The following is a 22,006-nucleotide window of genomic DNA, read 5'->3' on the forward strand; positions in this document are numbered from 1 at the left end:
ATCTACAAGCTCTACGAGCTTGTAGGTCTGCTATTTTTGAAACAATCGTGAAAATGTGCCTCAAATCTTTGAATATATATTCTTTCAGAGTGAACGTTTTTAACTCAAATCTTTGCTTCTGGGGGGGGGTTCCTGGAACGACTCGCATAGAAACATGTGTTTTTCAAGAAAACTGTCAGGATTTAGAAGACATTCATTTGTAGAATCGTCCTCGGGTCAGAATGGGTTAACCCAGAATGGGTTAACCCATTCTGACCGGGCACCCATTTTGGTGTTGGCATCATGTTATGCTTTAGCTATTGAAAAATAGCAGACCTACAAGCTCATAGCGCGCCACCGAGTGGCGCGCTACGAGCTTGTAGGTCTGCTATTTTTGAAAAATCGAAGAACGACTGACATTTTTAGAATCTGATCTCAGGTCAGAATGGGTTGATCAGACCAGTGTGTGTCCAGTGGAAACCTCGTTATGAATCTGATCTCAGGTCAGAATGGGTTAAGACATACAGGGTTTCCGTTGGACCCGGTGACATGTGTCATGCGTTTAGATCACGTGACCGGAAAACGCTGACGCTCAATTCTCAGGGCTTCTGGGAAATGGAGGCACAATGTAAAGTCCATGATGCGTAATGGCAGCTTCCATTGAGCTCTGTTCCTCGTACAGTAGTTGTTTCGGATCACGGTGGTGGTGGTGGAATATTTTTCGACTGAAACTATTTTCAGGCAGACTTTCATGAAATGGAGGTACAATCGCGAGGGGGTGATTCTTAGGTTAGTGAAAAAAAGATGTTTATTATTGATTCCCGTGGGAGGTCAATGTGTTAATGGCTGCTAGCCTATAGCCATCTGTGACATAGCGCTCGCATTCACACCAGGATGTTTTACTGCGATTTAAAATAAATCCCGCTGCGTATTGTCAGACACTAAGTGCACTTCATTTGGCAGGTGTGAAGGCTCGTTCGAATTCAGGTGTGGCTCAACCGAACGCATTCTAGATCACCAAAACACGCGTGGGTCTCGCTCTCGCTTCCATCCGAGCGCACCTGTGGGGCGGATCGCCGCAGCTGTGAATGCAGTCGCTTCAAATAATATAGGGAATAAATAATGTGGGGAGCCAAATAATATGGAAGGAGGTAGGGCCCACACACCATTCTTTTGGTAAATAATTACTTTATTGAATAAATAAACGAAAACGCTTCGATCTTGACTGATCTTCGTCAGTTCAGTAAACATATGCACACACGTTTCATCACTTTTATCCAGTTCCCTCAGATTGAGTCCCTCCCCCCCCCCCCCCCCCCCCCCCCCCCGGTATGTGCCACCCCCACAAAATGTGCATATGTATACTGACCTGACGAAGATCTGTCGAGATCGAAACATTGCCGTTTATTTATTCAATAAAGTAATTATTTACCAAAAGAATGGTGTGTGTGGGCCCTACTGTACCTCCCTCCATAATTGCCTTATTGGCCCTGCACCCACCGTCGAGGTGCGTGTAAATATGTATCCACCAAATAATATGCCATTGTGGGACGAAGAAGTTGGTGTTTGGCAAGAAGAGGAGGAAAGAGACGGCATTATTACGCAGCGTAAAGATGTCCCGTGGACAGACGTGGTCTGTAGAGATAGAAGCCCTTGGCTTATGGCAATATGGCCAGGCGATCACATTTATCAAATGCTGAAGGTTACACCCAGAACTTGAGGCAAGACAATTGACCCTATGGGAGCCAACCCAGGGCAAAGCCAGGAGGGGAAAGAAGCGTAAAACCTAATGTAGACGTGCTGCGGCTACGACAGCTTGGCTGACAACACTGAAGAGCTCAAGAACCTGATGTTGGAGAGGACATTGTGGAGGGCAGCGACCCAGGAATCCCAAGTTCGTGTTGGCTACTTCACTCTCGCAGCAACTAACTAACTAATTATTCTCTCTTTCTTTGCATGTATTGTATTGTGACCTGGGATGCTGCATGGTTGGTCTTCCAGAGCATCATCATGTCCAGGCTGGACAAGAGGAGGAAGGGCGTGTTCGGGCCTCCCGTGGGGAAGAAGTGCGTGATCTTCGTGGACGACATGAACATGCCTGCTCCGGAGAAGTTCGGGGCGCAGCCGCCCATGGAGCTGCTGAGACAGTACCTGGACCATGGACACTGGTAGGTTCACAGCCCCCCATGGAGCTGCTATAAGACAGTACCTGGACCATGGACACTGGTAGGTTCACAGCCCCCCATGGAGCTGCTGAGACAGTACCTGGACCATGGACACTGGTAGGTTCACAGCCCCCCATGGAGCTGCTGAGACAGTACCTGGACCATGGACACTGGTAGGTTCACAGCCCCCCATGGAGCTGCTATAAGACAGTACCTGGACCATGGACACTGGTAGGTTCACAGCCCCCCATGGAGCTGCTATAAGACAGTACCTGGACCATGGACACTGGTAGGTGGACCACAGCAGTGTTGTTTTCGTCGACTGAAACTGAGACGAAAAATGTTCGTCGACTACCTTTTTCGACTACTGACGAAAACTAAACGGAAATGACATGGAAAACTAAGCTATGATGACTAAAACTAAGACTAGACATACTGACGATTCCGTCAACAATATAGTCTAAAATGTTAGGAAGGGACTAGTGGAGTAATTTTACCTCTCCGGTATACCACCGTATAGGTACGACCTGAAGGACACCTCCAAGGTCACCCTGGTGGACCTGCAGCTGATCGGGGCCATGGGAACGCCGGGAGGAGGGAGGAACGCGGTGACGCCGCGCCTCCTGCGCCACTTCAACGTGTGCAGCGTGGTGGCGTTCAGCGACCACACCATGGTGCACATCTTCTCCAGCATGGTGGACGCGCACCTCCGCAACAACCGCTTCCCAGCGGAGTGCCTCGCGGCGGGCAGGAACATCGTAGCCGCCACCATGGAGGTGGGTTCTCAGAAAAAAAGACACACGAACCGATTTTATGTATAGTGTGACCCCTCCAACACTGTTCCTTATCCCCACACAAGGTGTACAAGAGAGCCATGTTGAAGCTGTGCTCCCCACCCCTCCAACACTGTTCCTTATCCCCACACAAGGTGTACAAGAGAGCCATGTTGAAGCTGTGCTCCCCACCCCTCCAACACTGTTCCTTATCCCCACACAAGGTGTACAAGAGAGCCATGTTGAAGCTGTGCTCCCCACCCCTCCAACACTGTTCCTTATCCCCACACAAGGTGTACAAGAAAGCCATGTTGAAGCTGCTCCCCACACCGGCCAAGTCTCACTACACCTTCAACCTGCGGGACTTCTCGCGGGTCATCCGCGGCTGCCTGCTGCTCAGGAAGCAGTCCCTAGGGGGCGACAACACGCGCACCATGGTCCGCCTGTTCGTCCATGAGGTTGGTTTGATTGATTGATTGAGTGATTGGTTTATTGATTGAATACTTCATTAGTCAGAAATGTAAACAGTACAGAGTACAGTCAAACACTTAGTCTAAAAGGATATCAACAGGTCTTGATTCCATTCAGGTCTTGGGTATTCAATTAAAAATCATGACATGAAACAAAACGACAAGATTCAAATCATCACAATAAAATAATAGAAATCACACCCCGTGTGAAGTGAGGGGCGCTCTTATCATCATAGTGATAGTGTGATAGAGAAAAAAATCCCATACAACCACAATGGACTTTTTTAATTTTGCTTTTTTTTTCTTCACTGGACCATTCTCACATGTCTTAGGAAGGGGTGGACCAAATGAGAAGTTCCCAACTTAACCCATTTAGGCCTGACGTCGAATAAATGTCTTCTAAACCACATTTTCACGATTTTTTTCAAAAATAGCAGACCTACAAGCTTGTAGGTCTGTTACTTATATTTAGTGTTCTACGGTTAAAGGTATATTCAGTGATTTCACTTAATTCAAATATCACTTATTTTTTTGTTTTGTTGTGATAATCCTCCCTACTATAGAGTGTGCTGACCATTATAAGGAGTTCCTCCCTGTCCCCAGTTAACGCCTGGGGGTCAAAAAAAAACCTTAGGTTTAGTTTTTGGCTCTCTATCCTGATTGGATGAAAGGCTTAGGTCCCACAGCCAAAAACGAAACCTAAGGTTTTTTGAGTGAAATCACTGAATATACCTTTAAATGTCAGGTGTTCCGCGTCTTCTACGACCGGCTGGTGGACGCCGCGGACCGCGCCTGGCTGTACCAGCTGACCAAGGAGCTCGTCAGGGATCACTTCAGGGAGAGCTTCGACCAGCTGTTTGATCACCTGAAACGAGACGCTGAAGTGAGTCGGATGTTACATTTTTTTGCCAGGGCTCATCATGTCGCCATTACATTACGTTTGACCTTGTGTTTGTGCCTTTTTGGTTCGTTTGTATCAAATCAAGTTGAAGTCATTTTCGGAATCTCTTAACCCATTCTGACCTGAGATCAGATTCATGCGAGGTTTCCACTGGACACACACTGGTCTGATGAACCCATTCTGACCTGAGATCAGATTCTAAAAAATGTCAGTCGTTCTTCGATTTAAAAAAAATAGCAGACCTACAAGCTCGTAGCGCGCCACTCGGTGGCGCGCTATGAGCTTGTAGATCTGCTATTTTTAAATAGCTAAAGCATAACATGATGCTAACCCCAAAAGGGGTTCCCGTTCAGAATGGGTTAATTAACAGAGATTTCGACGTTTTTCAACTACCTCGCTAGTGGCAACATAAAACCCAAGTGCCAACAATGTGATACATCGGGTGGTGCACGACCGTTGGTTCTGATCAAGCAATGGTTGGCCGAGTGCCATGTGTTATACTGCCAGGATGTTCTCATCTCTCTCTCTCAACCTCAAACCATGACCCAGTGTTTCAGTGTTTCGTTAAAACGTGAAGTGAATCCACATTGTTGTGTGAAAGCAATAGAACACTATTGGGGTTGTGTGTTAATGTGAATAACAGTGGTGTAATGCATACATGGGCGACTGTCGGCCCCGGGGCCACAGGCGGTTTGTTCCTGTATGTTCACAGCTGGTTGAGGAGGACATGCGTGACCTGATGTCTGTGTCCTATGTTCCCATGAGGAGGACATGCGTGACCTGATGTCTGTGTCCTATGTTCCCATGAGGAGGACATGCGTGACCTGATGTCTGTGTCCTATGTTCCCATGAGGAGGACATGCGTGACCTGATGTCTGTGTCCTATGTTCCCATGAGGAGGACATGCGTGACCTGATGTCTGTGTCCTATGTTCCCATGAGGAGGACATGCGTGACCTGATGTCTGTGTCCTATGTTCCCATGAGGAGGACATGCGTGACCTGATGTCTGTGTCCTATGTTCCCATGAGGAGGACATGCGTGACCTGATGTCTGTGTCCTATGTTCCCAGCTGGCTGAGGAGGACATGCGTGACCTGATGTCTGTGTCCTATGTTCCCATGAGGAGGACATGCGTGACCTGATGTCTGTGTCCTATGTTCCCAGCTGGCTGAGGAGGACATGCGTGACCTGATGTCTGTGTCCTATGTTCCCAGCTGGCTGAGGAGGACATGCGTGACCTGATGTCTGTGTCCTATGTTCCCAGCTGGTTGAGGAGGACATGCGTGACCTGATGTCTGTGTCCTATGTTCCCATGAGGAGGACATGCGTGACCTGATGTCTGTGTCCTATGTTCCCAGCTGGCTGAGGAGGACATGCGTGACCTGATGTCTGTGTCCTATGTTCCCATGAGGAGGACATGCGTGACCTGATGTCTGTGTCCTATGTTCCCATGAGGAGGACATGCGTGACCTGATGTCTGTGTCCTATGTTCCCAGCTGGCTGAGGAGGACATGCGTGACCTGATGTCTGTGTCCTATGTTCCCATGAGGAGGACATGCGTGACCTGATGTCTGTGTCCTATGTTCCCATGAGGAGGACATGCGTGACCTGATGTCTGTGTCCTATGTTCCCATGAGGAGGACATGCGTGACCTGATGTCTGTGTCCTATGTTCCCATGAGAAGGACATGCGTGACCTGATGTCTGTGTCCTATGTTCCCATGAGGAGGACATGCGTGACCTGATGTCTGTGTCCTATGTTCCCATGAGGAGGACATGCGTGACCTGATGTCTGTGTCCTATGTTCCCATGAGGAGGACATGCGTGACCTGATGTCTGTGTCCTATGTTCCCATGAGGAGGACATGCGTGACCTGATGTCTGTGTCCTATGTTCCCATGAGGAGGACATGCGTGACCTGATGTCTGTGTCCTATGTTCCCATGAGGAGGACATGCGTGACCTGATGTCTGTGTCCTATGTTCCCATGAGGAGGACATGCGTGACCTGATGTCTGTGTCCTATGTTCCCATGAGGAGGACATGCGTGACCTGATGTCTGTGTCCTATGTTCCCAGCTGGCTGAGGAGGACATGCGTGACCTGATGTCTGTGTCCTATGTTCCCATGAGGAGGACATGCGTGACCTGATGTCTGTGTCCTATGTTCCCATGAGGAGGACATGCGTGACCTGATGTCTGTGTCCTATGTTCCCATGAGGAGGACATGCGTGACCTGATGTCTGTGTCCTATGTTCCCATGAGGAGGACATGCGTGACCTGATGTCTGTGTCCTATGTTCCCATGAGGAGGACATGCGTGACCTGATGTCTGTGTCCTATGTTCCCATGAGGAGGACATGCGTGACCTGATGTCTGTGTCCTATGTTCCCAGCTGGCTGAGGAGGACATGCGTGACCTGATGTCTGTGTCCTATGTTCCCATGAGGAGGACATGCGTGACCTGATGTCTGTGTCCTATGTTCCCAGCTGGCTGAGGAGGACATGCGTGACCTGATGTCTGTGTCCTATGTTCCCAGCTGGCTGAGGAGGACATGCGTGACCTGATGTCTGTGTCCTATGTTCCCAGCTGGTTGAGGAGGACATGCGTGACCTGATGTCTGTGTCCTATGTTCCCATGAGGAGGACATGCGTGACCTGATGTCTGTGTCCTATGTTCCCAGCTGGCTGAGGAGGACATGCGTGACCTGATGTCTGTGTCCTATGTTCCCATGAGGAGGACATGCGTGACCTGATGTCTGTGTCCTATGTTCCCATGAGGAGGACATGCGTGACCTGATGTCTGTGTCCTATGTTCCCAGCTGGCTGAGGAGGACATGCGTGACCTGATGTCTGTGTCCTATGTTCCCATGAGGAGGACATGCGTGACCTGATGTCTGTGTCCTATGTTCCCATGAGGAGGACATGCGTGACCTGATGTCTGTGTCCTATGTTCCCATGAGGAGGACATGCGTGACCTGATGTCTGTGTCCTATGTTCCCATGAGAAGGACATGCGTGACCTGATGTCTGTGTCCTATGTTCCCATGAGGAGGACATGCGTGACCTGATGTCTGTGTCCTATGTTCCCATGAGGAGGACATGCGTGACCTGATGTCTGTGTCCTATGTTCCCATGAGGAGGACATGCGTGACCTGATGTCTGTGTCCTATGTTCCCATGAGGAGGACATGCGTGACCTGATGTCTGTGTCCTATGTTCCCATGAGGAGGACATGCGTGACCTGATGTCTGTGTCCTATGTTCCCATGAGGAGGACATGCGTGACCTGATGTCTGTGTCCTATGTTCCCATGAGGAGGACATGCGTGACCTGATGTCTGTGTCCTATGTTCATAGCTGGTTGAGGAGGACATGCGTGACCTGATGTCTGTGTCCTATGTTCCCATGAGGAGGACATGCGTGACCTGATGTCTGTGTCCTATGTTCCCATGAGGAGGACATGCGTGACCTGATGTCTGTGTCCTATGTTCCCAGCTGGCTGAGGAGGACATGCGTGACCTGATGTCTGTGTCCTATGTTCCCATGAGGAGGACATGCGTGACCTGATGTCTGTGTCCTATGTTCCCATGAGGAGGACATGCGTGACCTGATGTCTGTGTCCTATGTTCCCAGCTGGCTGAGGAGGACATGCGTGACCTGATGTTCGGGGACTACATGAACCCGGACGCGGTGGAGTCGGAGCAACGCCTCTACGCCGAGGTGGCGTCGGTGGAGAGCTTCGGCCAGGTGGCAGAGCTCTGTCTGGGAGAATACAACCACACTCACAAGAACCGCATGGACCTCGTCATCTTCCGGTAATAGAACACCCGCTTCCAATGTTACGTTGGGGATAATGTATGGCTGCGTTGGTCACTGTTGATAGATAAATCGCCGACAAGGTGATCATCAACAATGACCACTCGGCTTGGAGATCGGCTATTTTCTGAACATTGTTATACATTTGTTGTTAGACATTCAGCAAAATGAGTACTTTTACTTTTTGTACATTCTTTTGACGCCAATACTTTTGGTACTTTTACCGAAGTACATTTTGAATTCTGGACTTTCACTTGTAACGGAGTATTTCTACGTTGCAGTATTGATACTTTTATACTTGAGGTAAAAACGGAAACCTAACCATAACCCTCTCCCAACCCTTAACGCACCCCTCAGCAACCTTAATCCGGTCGTTTTAACGCACCCCTCAGCAACCTTAATCCGGTCGCTTTAACGCACCCCTCAGCAACCTTAATCCGGTCGTCTTAACGCACCCCTCAGCAACCTTAATCCGGTCGTTTTAACGCACCCCTCAGCAACCTTAATCCGGTCGCTTTAACGTACCCCTCAGCAACCTTAATCCGGTCGTTTTAACTCACCCCTCAGCAACCTTAATCCGGTCGTTTTAACGCACCCCTCAGCAACCTTAATCCGGTCGTTTTAACTCACCCCTCAGCAACCTTAATCCGGTCGTTTTAACTCACCCCTCGCCAACCTTAATCCGGTCGTTTTAACGCACCCCTCACCAACCTTAATCCGGTCGTTTTAACTCACCCCTCAGCAACCTTAATCCGGTCGTTTTAACGCACCCCTCACCAACCTTAATCCGGTCGTTTTAACGCACCCCTCAGCAACCTTAATCCGGTCGTTTTAACGCACCCCTCAGCAACCTTAATCCGGTCGTTTTAACGCACCCCTCAGCAACCTTAATCCGGTCGTTTTAACGCACCCCTCAGCAACCTTAATCCGGTCGTTTTAACTCACCCCTCAGTAACCTTAATCCGGTCGTTTTAACTCACCCCTCAGCAACCTTAATCCGGTCGTTTTAACGTACCCCTCAGCAACCTTAATCCGGTCGTCTTAACGCACCCCTCAGCAACCATAATCCGGTCGTTTTAACGCACCCCTCAGCAACCTTAATCCGGTCGTTTTAACGCACCCCTCAGCAACCTTAATCCGGTCGTTTTAACTCACCCCTCAGCAACCTTAATCCGGTCGTTTTAACTCACCCCTCAGCAACCTTAATCCGGTCGTCTTAACGCACCCCTCAGCAACCTTAATCCGGTCGTCTTAACGCACCCCTCACCAACCTTAATCCGGTCGTCTTAACGCACCCCTCACCAACCTTAATCCGGTCGTCTTAACGCACCCCTCACCAACCTTAATCCGGTCGTTTTAACGCACCCCTCACCAACCTTAATCCAGTCGGCCCAATGCTAAACCAATGCTATATGTTTAACCAAAGTATGCCTCCCGGTAAAACACGTGAGTAACACGGTAAGTATACATGTGAGTAACATTTCCCCCCCCTGTGTGTATAATATAAAGGTACGTGTTGGAGCACCTGTCGCGCATCAGCCGCGTGTTGAAGCAGTCAGGGGGCAACGCCCTGCTGGTGGGGGTGGGGGGCAGCGGGCGTCAGTCCATCACCCGCCTGGCCACCTCCATGGCACACATGACGCTCTGCCAGCCCGAGATCACCCGGAGCTACGGCATGAACGAGTGGAGGGACGACCTCAAGGCAGGTGGCAATTATTTTTTAACCCATTCTGACCTGAGATCAGATTCATACGAGGTTTTCCGCTGGACACACACACTGGTCTGATTAACCCATTCTGACCTGAGATCAGATTCATACGAGGTTTTCCGCTGGACACACACTGGTCTGATTAACCCATTCTGACCTGAGATCAGATTCATACGAGGTTTTCCGCTGGACACACACTGGTCTGATTAACCCATTCTGACCTGAGATCAGATTCATACGAGGTTTTCCGCTGGACACACACTGGTCTGATTAACCCATTCTGACCTGAGATCAGATTCTAAAAAATGTCAAGTCGTTCTTCGATTTTTCAAAAATAGCAGACCTACAAGCTCGTAGCGCGCCACCGAGTGGCGCGCTATGAGCTTGTAGATCTGCTATTTTTCAATAGCTAAAGCATAACATGATGCTAACACCAAAAAGGGTTCCCGTTCAGAATGGGTTAATAAAGCATTATGTTATACTTTAGCTATTGAAAAATAGCAGATCTACAAGCTCACCGAAAAAATCATGAAAATGTGGCGCAAATTTGGAATATAAGTATATCCTTTCAGAGCGAACATTTTTAACTCAAATCTTTGCTTCTGGGGGGTCCCTGCTAACCTGACTCTGCCACCAAAACTAAAAATCAAAATGTGCTTGTCAAAAAAAACCAACGACTAGTTTTACAACAACAACAACAACAACAACATCCTGTCTCTCCATCCTCGTTCCGTGCAGCTGCTGCTGAAGAACGCCGGGGTCAAAGGTCAGCGGACCGTGTTCCTGCTGACCGACGCGCAGATCAAAGAGGAGGCGTTTCTGGAAGACGTGGACAGCCTGTTGAACACGGGAGAGGTCCCCAACCTGTTCCCCCCTGACGAGAAGAGTGACATCATGGAGGTACGTAAAGAGGTCCCCAACCTGTTCCCCCCCGAGGAGAAGAGTGACATCATGGAGGTACGTAAAGAGGTCCCCAACCTGTTCCCCCCTGACGAGAAGAGTGACATCATGGAGGTACGTAAAGAGGTCCCCAACCTGTTCCCCCCAGACGAGAACAGTGACATCATGGAGGTACGTAAAGAGGTCCCCAACCTGTTCCCCCCTGACGAGAAGAGTGACATCATGGAGGTACGTAAAGAGGTCCCCAACCTGTTCCCCCCTGACGAGAAGAGTGACATCATGGAGGTACGTAAAGAGGTCCCCAACCTGTTCCCCCCCGAGGAGAAGAGTGACATCATGGAGGTACGTAAAGAGGTCCCCAACCTGTTCCCCCCTGACGAGAAGAGTGACATCATGGAGGTACGTAAAGAGGTCCCCAACCTGTTCCCCCCCGAGGAGAAGAGTGACATCATGGAGGTACGTAAAGAGGTCCCCAACCTGTTCCCCCCTGACGAGAAGAGTGACATCATGGAGGTACGTAAAGAGGTCCCCAACCTGTTCCCCCCTGACGAGAAGAGTGACATCATGGAGGTACGTAAAGAGGTCCCCAACCTGTTCCCCCCCGACGAGAAGAGTGACATCATGGAGGTACGTAAAGAGGTCCCCAACCTGTTCCCCCCTGACGAGAAGAGTGACATCATGGAGGTACGTAAAGAGGTCCCCAACCTGTTCCCCCCTGACGAGAAGAGTGACATCATGGAGGTACGTAAAGAGGTCCCCAACCTGTTCCCCCCCGAGGAGAAGAGTGACATCATGGAGGTACGTAAAGAGGTCCCCAACCTGTTCCCCCCTGACGAGAAGAGTGACATCATGGAGGTACGTAAAGAGGTCCCCAACCTGTTCCCCCCTGACGAGAAGAGTGACATCATGGAGGTACGTAAAGAGGTCCCCAACCTGTTCCCCCCTGACGAGAAGAGTGACATCATGGAGGTACGTAAAGAGGTCCCCAACCTGTTCCCCCCCGAGGAGAAGAGTGACATCATGGAGGTACGTAAAGAGGTCCCCAACCTGTTCCCCCCCGAGGAGAAGAGTGACATCATGGAGGTACGTAAAGAGGTCCCCAACCTGTTCCCCCCTGACGAGAAGAGTGACATCATGGAGGTACGTAAAGAGGTCCCCAACCTGTTCCCCCCTGACGAGAAGAGTGACATCATGGAGGTACGTAAAGAGGTCCCCAACCTGTTCCCCCCTGACGAGAAGAGTGACATCATGGAGGTACGTAAAGAGGTCCCCAACCTGTTCCCCCCCGAGGAGAAGAGTGACATCATGGAGGTACGTAAAGAGGTCCCCAACCTGTTCCCCCCCGAGGAGAAGAGTGACATCATGGAGGTACGTAAAGAGGTCCCCAACCTGTTCCCCCCTGACGAGAAGAGTGACATCATGGAGGTACGTAAAGAGGTCCCCAACCTGTTCCCCCCTGACGAGAAGAGTGACATCATGGAGGTACGTAAAGAGGTCCCCAACCTGTTCCCCCCTGACGAGAAGAGTGACATCATGGAGGTACGTAAAGAGGTCCCCAACCTGTTCCCCCCAGACGAGAAGAGTGACATCATGGAGGTACGTAAAGAGGTCCCCAACCTGTTCCCCCCTGACGAGAAGAGTGACATCATGGAGGTACGTAAAGAGGTCCCCAACCTGTTCCCCCCCGACGAGAAGAGTGACATCATGGAGGTACGTAAAGAGGTCCCCAACCTGTTCCCCCCTGACGAGAAGAGTGACATCATGGAGGTACGTAAAGAGGTCCCCAACCTGTTCCCCCCTGACGAGAAGAGTGACATCATGGAGGTACGTAAAGAGGTCCCCCAACCTGTTCCCCCCTGACGAGAAGAGTGACATCATGGAGGTACGTAAAGAGGTCCCCCAACCTGTTCCCCCCTGACGAGAAGAGTGACATCATGGAGGTACGTAAAGAGGTCCCCAACCTGTTCCCCCCCTGACGAGAAGAGTGACATCATGGAGGTACGTAACAACCTGTTCCCCCCTGACGAGAACAGTGACATCATGGAGGTACGTAACAACCTGTTCCCCCCCGGGGAGAAGAGTGACATCACGGAGGTACGTAGTGCTGCACGATTATTCGAAATAAATACACACACCTAGGCGATCTCATTTCTAAATTTGAGCAAGAATGGTGCAGCACTACTCTGCTGGCTGTCCAATTCATTTTAGTTACTCAGAACGCCTCGGCATACCCCAGGAGGAAGTTACTGTTAATGTTGCCTCTGGAGAGGTAATCCTGGAGCTCTCTGGTGGAGCTGTTGCCCCCGCGATCCGACTACGGATAAGCGGTTGAAGATGGATGGATGGATGGATGGATAGCCCGAATCGATTTGGTCCCTGGGCGTTTAAAAGGAACCAGGTGGTTATTTGCAGCAGGCTTTTGTTTATTTTTGCGCCAGGCCATCCTTTGGCTACAGTTACAGTTAGGCTGAAGAAATGGAAAATAATAGCCCGTGCGGACCCACAATATTAGGCTGAAGAAACGGCAAATAATCCCAACCCCTTATACACACAAAATGGTGTCAGACCCTGAGCGTTTAAAAGGAACCAGGAGGCTATTTGCAGGCCCCATGGGTGCATTAGTTTATTCTCTAATGTCTTCACTTTGCCCCCCTCTCTCTCTATTTCTCTCTCTCTCTCTCTCTCTCTCTCCCTCTCCAGACGGTGCGTCCTTTCGCCCAGGCTGGCAACAAGACGCTGGAGCTCAGCCCTCTGGCGTTGTTCGCTTTCTTCGTGACGCGCTGCAGGGAGAACCTGCACATCGTGGTGGCCTTCAGTCCCATCGGAGACGCCTTCCGGAACCGACTGCGCCAGTTCCCTTCTCTCATCAACTGCTGCACCATCGACTGGTTCCAGGTAACGGTTCCCTTCTCTCATCAACTGCTTTACCATCACCTGGTTCCAGCCTGGTACACGTAGCCTGGCCCAGCCAGCGTGCTTTCTGCTCTAGAGGGGCGGGCGCGCTTGGAGCAAGAGCTGGAGAAATATTGGTTCACCGATCAGAGTCTGCCCCTCTCCCCTCCGCCCCTCCCCTCCCTGGTAGAAGATGACAGCAGCGAAAACGAACGTCACTCTATTGAGAGCGATGCCCCTCTGCACTGTAGTTCCCTCCCACTCCTAGACCAGAGCCTTTCATTTTTTTGAGCCGAATGCGAATGAAAATAAAAGCCTGGATATACCGAGGCTCAGGCTATACAGGTACACCCAATAGAACCATCTTAGGTAGGAATAGTCCTCTGTCCTCTCCTCCTGTCATGGCAGCCGTATCGTATGTGGTGTTGTGCTCTGACGGTTCTCTGTTCCAGAGATGTAAATAGGTTTTCTATGTAATGAGTCCCGGGATGCAGGAATGGTCTTTTAGAAATGAGTCCCAGGGACATTTTATGAGTCCCACTTCAACGTTAGGAGTCATATTTTGCCATTTTTACAAATTGCAGCATTTAATTCCCATTTTATTTTATATGGTTATAATGTGGTTATATTCATGTAGAAAACAGAAGAAATTATTATTATAACTAAAGCTAGCAAAATAAACTAGAATAAAAAACAGTACAGTAGTACAGTAGTGCATCCCGTGGATGCAGAGGTTGTTGTTTTATTGCGTCCCTTAACTATAAACTGCGTTTTGGGATGCAACATGCACCCTATTTTAATCTCTGCTGTTCTCTCCTCCTGTCATGGCAGCCGTATCGTATGTGGTGTTGTGCTCTGACAGGTTCTCTGTCCTCTCCTCCTGTCATGGCAGCCGTATCGTATGTGGTGTTGTGCTCTGACAGGTCCTCTGTCCTCTCCTCCTGTCATGGCAGCCGTATCGTATGTGGTGTTGTCCTCTGACAGGTTCTCTGTCCTCTCCTCCTGTCATGGCAGCCGTATCGTATGTGGTGTTGTCCTCTGACGGGTTCTCTGTCCTCTCCTCCTGTCATGGCAGCCATATCGTATCGTATGTGGTGTTGTCCTCTGACAGGTCCTCTGTCCTCTCCTCCTGTCATGGCAGCCGTATCGTATGTGGTCCTCTGACAGGTCCTCTGTCCTCTCCTCCTGTCATGGCAGCCGTATCGTATGTGGTGTTGTCCTCTGACAGGTCCTCTGTCCTCTCCTCCTGTCATGGCAGCCGTATCGTATGTGGTGTTGTGCTCTGACAGGTCCTCTGTCCTCTCCTCCTGTCATGGCAGCCGTATCGTATCTGGTGTTGTCCTCTGATGGTTCTCTGTCCTCTCCTCCTGTCATGGCAGCCGTATCGTATGTGGTGTTGTCCTCTGACAGGTTCTCTGTCCTCTCCTCCTGTCATGGCAGTATGTGGTGTTGTCCTCTGACAGGTTCTCTGTCTTCTCCTCCTGTCATGGCAGCCGTATCGTATGTGGTGTTGTGCTCTGACAGGTCCTCTGTCCTCTCCTCCTGTCATGGCAGCCGTATCGTATGTGGTGTTGTGCTCTGACAGGTTCTCTGTCCTCTCCTCCTGTCATGGCAGCCGTATCGTATGTGGTGTTGTGCTCTGACAGGTTCTCTGTCCTCTCCTCCTGTCATGGCAGCCGTATCGTATGTGGTGTTGTCCTCTGACAGGTTCTCTGTCCTCTCCTCCTGTCATGGCAGCCGTATCGTATGTGGTGTTGTGCTCTGACAGGTCCTCTGTTCTCTCCTCCTGTCATGGCGGTAGGCGTGGCCGGAGGAGGCTCTGGAGCGCGTGGCCAACTCCTTCCTGGAGCCGCTGGAGATGAGCGCACACGAGCGGCGGGAGATCGTCCCCATCTGCAAGACCTTCCACACGTCTGCCAAGGAGCTCTCACAGAGGCATGGGCACATTGTCGTCTTTGTCCCATTTCTGACCTGAGATCAGATTCTAAAAAATGTCTTCTACATCCTGACAGTTTTCTGAAAAGGCTAAGTTTCTATGTCAGTCGTTCTTCGATTTTTCAAAAAATTGCAGACCTACAAGCTCGTGTAGGTCTGCTATTTTTGTCAGAACTGTGTTAAAGAATACAGCTAAACGTTGTGACCCGGTCAGGTTCCTGTCAGAACTGTGTTAATGAATACGGCTAAACGTTGTGACCCGGTCAGGTTCCTGTCAGAACTGTGTTAAAGAATACGGCTAAACGTTGTGACCCGGTCAGGTTCCTGTCAGAACTGTGTTAATGAATACGGCTAAACGTTGTGACCCGGTCAGGTTCCTGTCAGAACTGTGTTAAAGAATACGGCTAAACGTTGTGACCCGGTCAGGTTCCTGTCAGAACTGTGTTAATGAATACGGCTAAACGTTGTGACCCGGTCAGGTTCCTGTCAGAACTGTGTTAATGAATACGGCTAAACGTTGTGACCCGGTCAGGTTCCTGTCAGAACTGTGTTAATGAATACGGCTAAACGTTGTGACCCGGTCAGGTTCCTGTCAGAACTGTGTTAATGAATACGGCTAAACGTTGTGACCCGGTCAGGTTCCTGTCAGAACTGTGTTAATGAATACGGCTAAACGTTGTGACCCGGTCAGGTTCCTGTCAGAACTGTGTTAATGAATACGGCTAAACGTTGTGACCCGGTCAGGTTCCTGTCAGAACTGTGTTAATGAATACGGCTAAACGTTGTGACCCGGTCAGGTTCCTGTCAGAACTGTGTTAATGAATACGGCTAAACGTTGTGACCCGGTCAGGTTCCTGTCAGAAGTTCTCAGAACTGTGTTAATGAATACGGCTAAACGTTGTGACCCGGTCAGGTTCCTGTCAGAACTGGGCCGCCATAACTACGTGACGCCCACCTCCTACCTGGAGCTCCTGGCGTCGTTCCGCATGCTGCTCACCCGCCGGCGAGACGCCGTCATGAAGGCCAAGAGGAGGTACACCAACGGCCTGGACAAGCTGGCCTTCGCAGAGTCTCAGGTATGTCGTATGTCCTTGAAACCCATTCAGGACGGGAACCCCTTTTTGGGGTTTACCCATTTAGGCCTGACTTCAAAATTTCAAAATTTCTTCTAAATCCTCAAGTTTTCTGAAATAAATATTTTCCCGATTTTTCAAAAATAGCAGACCTACAAGCTCGTAGCGCGCCACTCGGTGGCGCGCTATGAGCTTGTAGATCTGCTGTAGGTGTATGTCACTTTGGTGTTAGCTTCAGTACCCAGGCTTTTATTTCCGTTGGCATCGCTGTGATGTTAACATGTCTCTCTGCAGGTGGGTGAGATGAAGAAGGAGTTGGTGAACCTCCAGCCCAAACTGGAGCAGGCCAAGATCGAGAACATCAAGATGATTCAGGTGAATGAGTGCTAATTGCTTCATTGAAGGTTAAAGCATAATGAAATGTAGTAGACATGTTTTGCCTTATAGGCCTATATAGGCTGTTAATGGTGGCCCGAAAGGTCGCCAGCTGCAGGCGCCCCTAGCTAAATCATTAGAGCATGCCCTGGGCTACATAATGTGCAAAATGTGCTGCTTTTAGACGAATTAACGCGAAATATATATAAATATCCTCTACTACATATCCACTTTCAACCCCACATTGATGTAACTGGCGAGTTTGTTTTCCACCCCTGCTACCTTCCTACCTTCCTTCCAGGTGATTGAGGTGGAGTCTGTGGAGGCCGAAGCTAAGACCAAGGAGGTGCGCGTGGACGAGGAGGCGGCCTCCGTCAAGGCCGGCGAGGCCCAGGCTCTGAAGGACGAGTGTGAGAGCCAGCTGGCCGAGGCCATCCCCGCGCTGGAGGCCGCCCGCACCGCCCTGAACACGCTGAAGGTACCAGGGCTTTGATTGTATTATATATACACTGTGGTCCCAGAGATAGAAACGGGGGACGACTGTATAGCCTAATTCAGGTCAAACCAGGTCGACTGTGGCTCAGGAGGTATAGAGCAGGTCGTCCAATGATCCATGGGTTCGGCGGTTCGAATCCCGGCTCCTACGGGGTCCACATGTTGAAGTGTCCTTGGGGCAAGACACTGAACCCCAAATTGCTCCCGATGTGCTGGTTGGTATACCTTGCATGGCTTCTGCCGCAATCGGTGTATGAATGGGTGAATGTAATGCAATCTATGTGAAAGCGCCCTTGGATAAAGGCACTATATAAATGCACCATTTACCATTTACCAATCAGTGTCATTTTGGGGGTCCTAGACGTGAAAAGGTTGGAGAGCCACCCGTTTAGATTGTGTGACAGGCGGTCTTCTCCTTCCTTTCAGCCGTCAGACGTGACGATAGTGAAGTCCATGTTTAGATTGTGTGACAGGCGGTCTTCTCCTTCCTTTCAGCCGTCAGACGTGACGATAGTGAAGTCCATGTTTAGATTGTGTGACAGGCGGCCTTCTCCTTCCTTTCAGCCGTCAGACGTGACGATAGTGAAGTCCATGTTTAGATTGTGTGACAGGCGGTCTTCTCCTTCCTTTCAGCCGTCAGACGTGACGATAGTGAAGTCCATGTTTAGATTGTGTGACAGGCGGCCTTCTCCTTCCTTTCAGCCGTCAGACGTGACGATAGTGAAGTCCATGTTTAGATTGTGTGACAGGCGGTCTTCTCCTTCCTTCCTTTCAGCCGTCAGACGTGACGATAGTGAAGTCCATGACCAACCCTCCAGAAGGGGTGAAGCTGGTCATGGCGGCCGTGTGCGTGATGAAGGACATCAAGCCGGATAAGATCTCTGACCCGTCTGGGACTGGACAGAAAGTTAGTGACCATACAGTACACTATACAGTACACATCATCATCATCATCATCATCAAACGTGTGGCATTTTAAAACGTTGCTATCACTTCACATCATTTTGTTTGTTTCAGATCGTTGACTATTGGGGTCCAAGCAAGAAGCTTCTGGGGGACATGAACTTCCTTCGTGATCTGAAGCATTACGACAAGGATAACATTCCAGTGAGTTCTTCTAATTCCACTTCATTCCTAAACGTCTGTATTAACTATTTATTTATTATATAATATTATCTGAAACATTACCACAAGGGTAACATTCCAAATCTAATTCCACTTCATTCCTAAACGTCTGTATTAACTATTTATTTATTATATAATATTATCTGAAGCATTACAACAAGGATAACATTCCAGTGAGTTATAATTCCACTTCATTCCTAAACGTCTGTATTTATTATATAATATTATCTGAAACATTACGACAAGGGTAACATTCCAAATCTAATTCCACTTCATTCCTAAACGTCTGTATTTATCTTGTGTTGCTTACCTTGACCCAGTCAGGACAGGAGGAACCTATGTTATACTTTAGCTATTGAAAAATAGCAGATCTACAGCTCATAGCGTGGCACTCGGTGCCGCGCTATGATCTTGTAGATTTGCTATTTTTGAAAAATCATGCAAATGTGGCACAGATCTTTGAATATATATTCTTTCGGAGCAAACGTTTTTTAACTCAAATCTTTGCTTCTGGGGAACATCATAGTTTCAGATGGACCCCCGGGCTTATTACATATATTTTCGGGGGGTCCTAGACATGAAAATGTCTGAGAACCACTGATATAGAAACATCGTTTTTATTTTCTTCCTGAAAACTGTCAGGAACTGTTTGTCAAATCGAACTTAGGTCTAAATGGGTTCAACTAAAGTCTCTCTCTCTCTCTCTCTCTCTCTCTCTCTCTGTCCATATCTCAGGTCCCGGTGATGCAGAAGATTCGCACCAAGTACATGAACAATCCTGACTTTGACCCGAGCAAGGTGGCCAAAGCCTCCTCCGCTGCGGAGGGCCTTTGCAAGTGGATCCAAGCCATGGAAGTGTACGACAGAGTGATAAAGGTACAATGACCTTGAGGCCGACACATGGCAGGACAAAAGTGACGTCAACAACAGCTATAAAAATCTGTCTCGAAAGGTCTTCTCAAACTGTGATATCTAAACAATAATGAGGTGTAATAATAATAATTAGCTTTTTTTTGAGAAAGTGTCTTGGTCCACGCACTTGGTACGTCTGTCAGAAAGACACCCGTGGCTTGGCGTGTTCGGTGCCACTCAAAGTGAGGGAGCCCTCGCCCCCCTACGGTCTGGCAGAAGCCCGAAATCACGCCTGATTTCACCCCATGATGCAGTGTTGTTTTTGGCAGCAAATTTCTATTTTAGTTTTAGTCACATTTTAGTCACCTGGAATGTTCTAGTGTTTAGTCTAGTTTTAGTCGACTAAATGTCATACGATTTTAGTTGACTAAATCTACAGTTGATTTAGTCGACTAAAATGTGTTTTGACAGGCCTTGATGTCGTTGTAATGACATATTTTACACTTTACAACCCAGCATAAAACTGGATCTCTTGTCCACTAGTCCCTTCATTCCCAACATTTTAGTCTAGTTTTTATTTGTTGACGAAATTGTCAGTATATTTAGTCTTAGTTTTACTCATCATAGATTCGTTTTTATTTAGTTTTAGTCAGTGAAAAAAGGTAGCCGACGAACATCTTTCGTCTTAGTTTTAGTCGACGAAAACAACACACCCATGATGTGCGCTTTCTTTCTTCCAGGTGGTGGCGCCGAAGAAGGACAGCCTGGCGGAGGCCCAGCGCTCGCTGGCCTCCACCATGGCCCTGCTGGAGCAGAAGAGGGCCGAGCTGAGCCAAGTGGAGGACCACCTGGCCTCGCTGAGGAGGACCCTGGAGGAGAAGACGGAGGAGAAGGCCCAGCTGGAGCACCACGTGGAGCTGTGTGCCCAGAAGCTGCAGAGGGCAGAGAAGCTGATCCTCAGCCTGGGTGGAGAGAAGACCAGGTGAGAAGCTCTGATCCTCCTCAGCCTGGATGGAGAGAGAAGACCAGGTGAGAAGCTCTAATCCTCAGCTTGGGTGGAGAGAGAAGACCAGGTGAGAAGCTCTGATCCTCAGCCTGGGTGGAGAGAGAAGACCAGGTGAGAAGCTCTGATCCTCAGCCTGGGTGGAGAGAAGACCAGGTGAGAAGCTCTGATCCTCAGCCTGGGTGGAGAGAAGACCAGGTGAGAAGCTCTGATCCTCAGCCTGGGTGGAGAGAAGACCAGGTGAGAAGCTCTGATCCTCAGCTTGGGTGGAGAGAGAAGACCAGGTGAGAAGCTCTGATCCTCAGCCTGGGTGGAGAGAAGACCAGGTGAGAAGCTCTGATCCTCCTCAGCCTGGGTGGAGAGAGAAGACCAGGTGAGAAGCTCTGATCCTCAGCCTGGGTGGAGAGAAGACCAGGTGAGAAGCTCTGATCCTCAGCCTGGGTGGAGAGAGAAGACCAGGTGAGAAGCTCTGATCCTCAGCCTGGGTGGAGAGAAGACCAGGTGAGAAGCTCTGATCCTCAGCCTGGGTGGAGAGAAGACCAGGTGAGAAGCTCTGATCCTCCTCAGCCTGGATGGAGAGAGAAGACCAGGTGAGAAGCTCTGATCCTCAGCCTGGGTGGAGAGAAGACCAGGTGACCAGAGCCATCTAATAGAAGAGTTACGATATAGAGGGGTTAGAAACCGAGCACTCTTCATGCAGCCTGAACTGAGCCAAGCTGGAGTTGGAAAGCATGTGTGCAACATGCCAACTGTTTTAGCGTATTGTACAGTAACAACTAAAGTCTCTTTAATGTTTATGTTGTGCTATACTCCAAACAATCTAAACTAAAGGGATTTAAGATCATTAAAGCTGGGCTGTTGCCTGAGTCCAATGCACTTCTGCCTACTTCCGGTCTAGGACTTGTCCCAGTCGCGAGTCCCCATTCTCAATAGAAGTCTACGCCATGAAGTGAACGCACTTTGCGTAACTCTGTCTATATCTATGGCTCTGCAGGTGACGACAGCACATGAGATTTTTGAGTGGTGCAACCACTCCTACAATCAGCAATGTCCATGTACCTACCTGTGTGTGTGTGTGTGTGTGTGTGTGTACCTGTGCACATGAGCCTGAGTATGTTACTGATTTATACCAGTAGGGGGCGGCAGAAACAGAGGGAGGGGTAGTGCTGTGTAATGAGAGAGAGAGAGAGAGAGAGAGAGAGAGAGAGGGGGGGGGGGGGGGGGAATTGCACCACTCAGTTCACACGTGTGTGATTTTTTTTTTTTATGTCTGGCTTTCGGAATTATCTCACATGGCAGCCAAGTCTATGGACTTTTAATGTTTGTTTAGAGCACTTACAGAGAGAGAATTACAAGGCTGACTCCCCTCACTTCACACGATTGTGTGCTTTTGAGGGGCGCTAGCCCCTCCTATATACAGCTTTTTGTCCTTAACTCGTGTCACATTTGCCATTGACAATGAATGGAGAATTCACGTCATATGTGGACAAGCAAATCGGCTATTTTCATCCTATACACAAAGATTACATTGAGTAAGTGCGCCCCCTCACTTC

The 22,006-nt window shown here is 49.4% G+C and overlaps 1 protein-coding gene across 1 annotated transcript in view; it reads left to right on the forward strand.

The window, feature by feature from the left end:
- Window positions 1-22,006, forward strand: part of dnah12 (dynein, axonemal, heavy chain 12) — a gene marked incomplete at both ends in the record, with an annotated part of 78,085 nt that overhangs the window by 36,455 nt on the left and 19,624 nt on the right. Inside the window, 16 exons of the mRNA XM_080757488.1 lie at window positions 1,981-2,147; window positions 2,665-2,920; window positions 3,211-3,375; window positions 4,133-4,270; window positions 7,913-8,094; window positions 9,605-9,797; window positions 10,542-10,703; window positions 13,404-13,598; window positions 15,397-15,530; window positions 16,444-16,606; window positions 16,898-16,978; window positions 17,280-17,456; window positions 18,249-18,380; window positions 18,491-18,580; window positions 19,334-19,474; window positions 20,191-20,432. Coding sequence (XP_080613614.1) covers window positions 1,981-2,147; window positions 2,665-2,920; window positions 3,211-3,375; window positions 4,133-4,270; window positions 7,913-8,094; window positions 9,605-9,797; window positions 10,542-10,703; window positions 13,404-13,598; window positions 15,397-15,530; window positions 16,444-16,606; window positions 16,898-16,978; window positions 17,280-17,456; window positions 18,249-18,380; window positions 18,491-18,580; window positions 19,334-19,474; window positions 20,191-20,432 — 2,618 coding nt within the window. The remainder of the gene's footprint in view (window positions 1-1,980; window positions 2,148-2,664; window positions 2,921-3,210; window positions 3,376-4,132; window positions 4,271-7,912; window positions 8,095-9,604; window positions 9,798-10,541; window positions 10,704-13,403; window positions 13,599-15,396; window positions 15,531-16,443; window positions 16,607-16,897; window positions 16,979-17,279; window positions 17,457-18,248; window positions 18,381-18,490; window positions 18,581-19,333; window positions 19,475-20,190; window positions 20,433-22,006) is intronic.

This window comes from Protomyctophum bolini (assembly GCF_963924005.1).
Source record: "Protomyctophum bolini genome assembly, chromosome: 23".
Lineage (NCBI taxonomy): Eukaryota > Metazoa > Chordata > Actinopteri > Myctophiformes > Myctophidae > Protomyctophum > Protomyctophum bolini.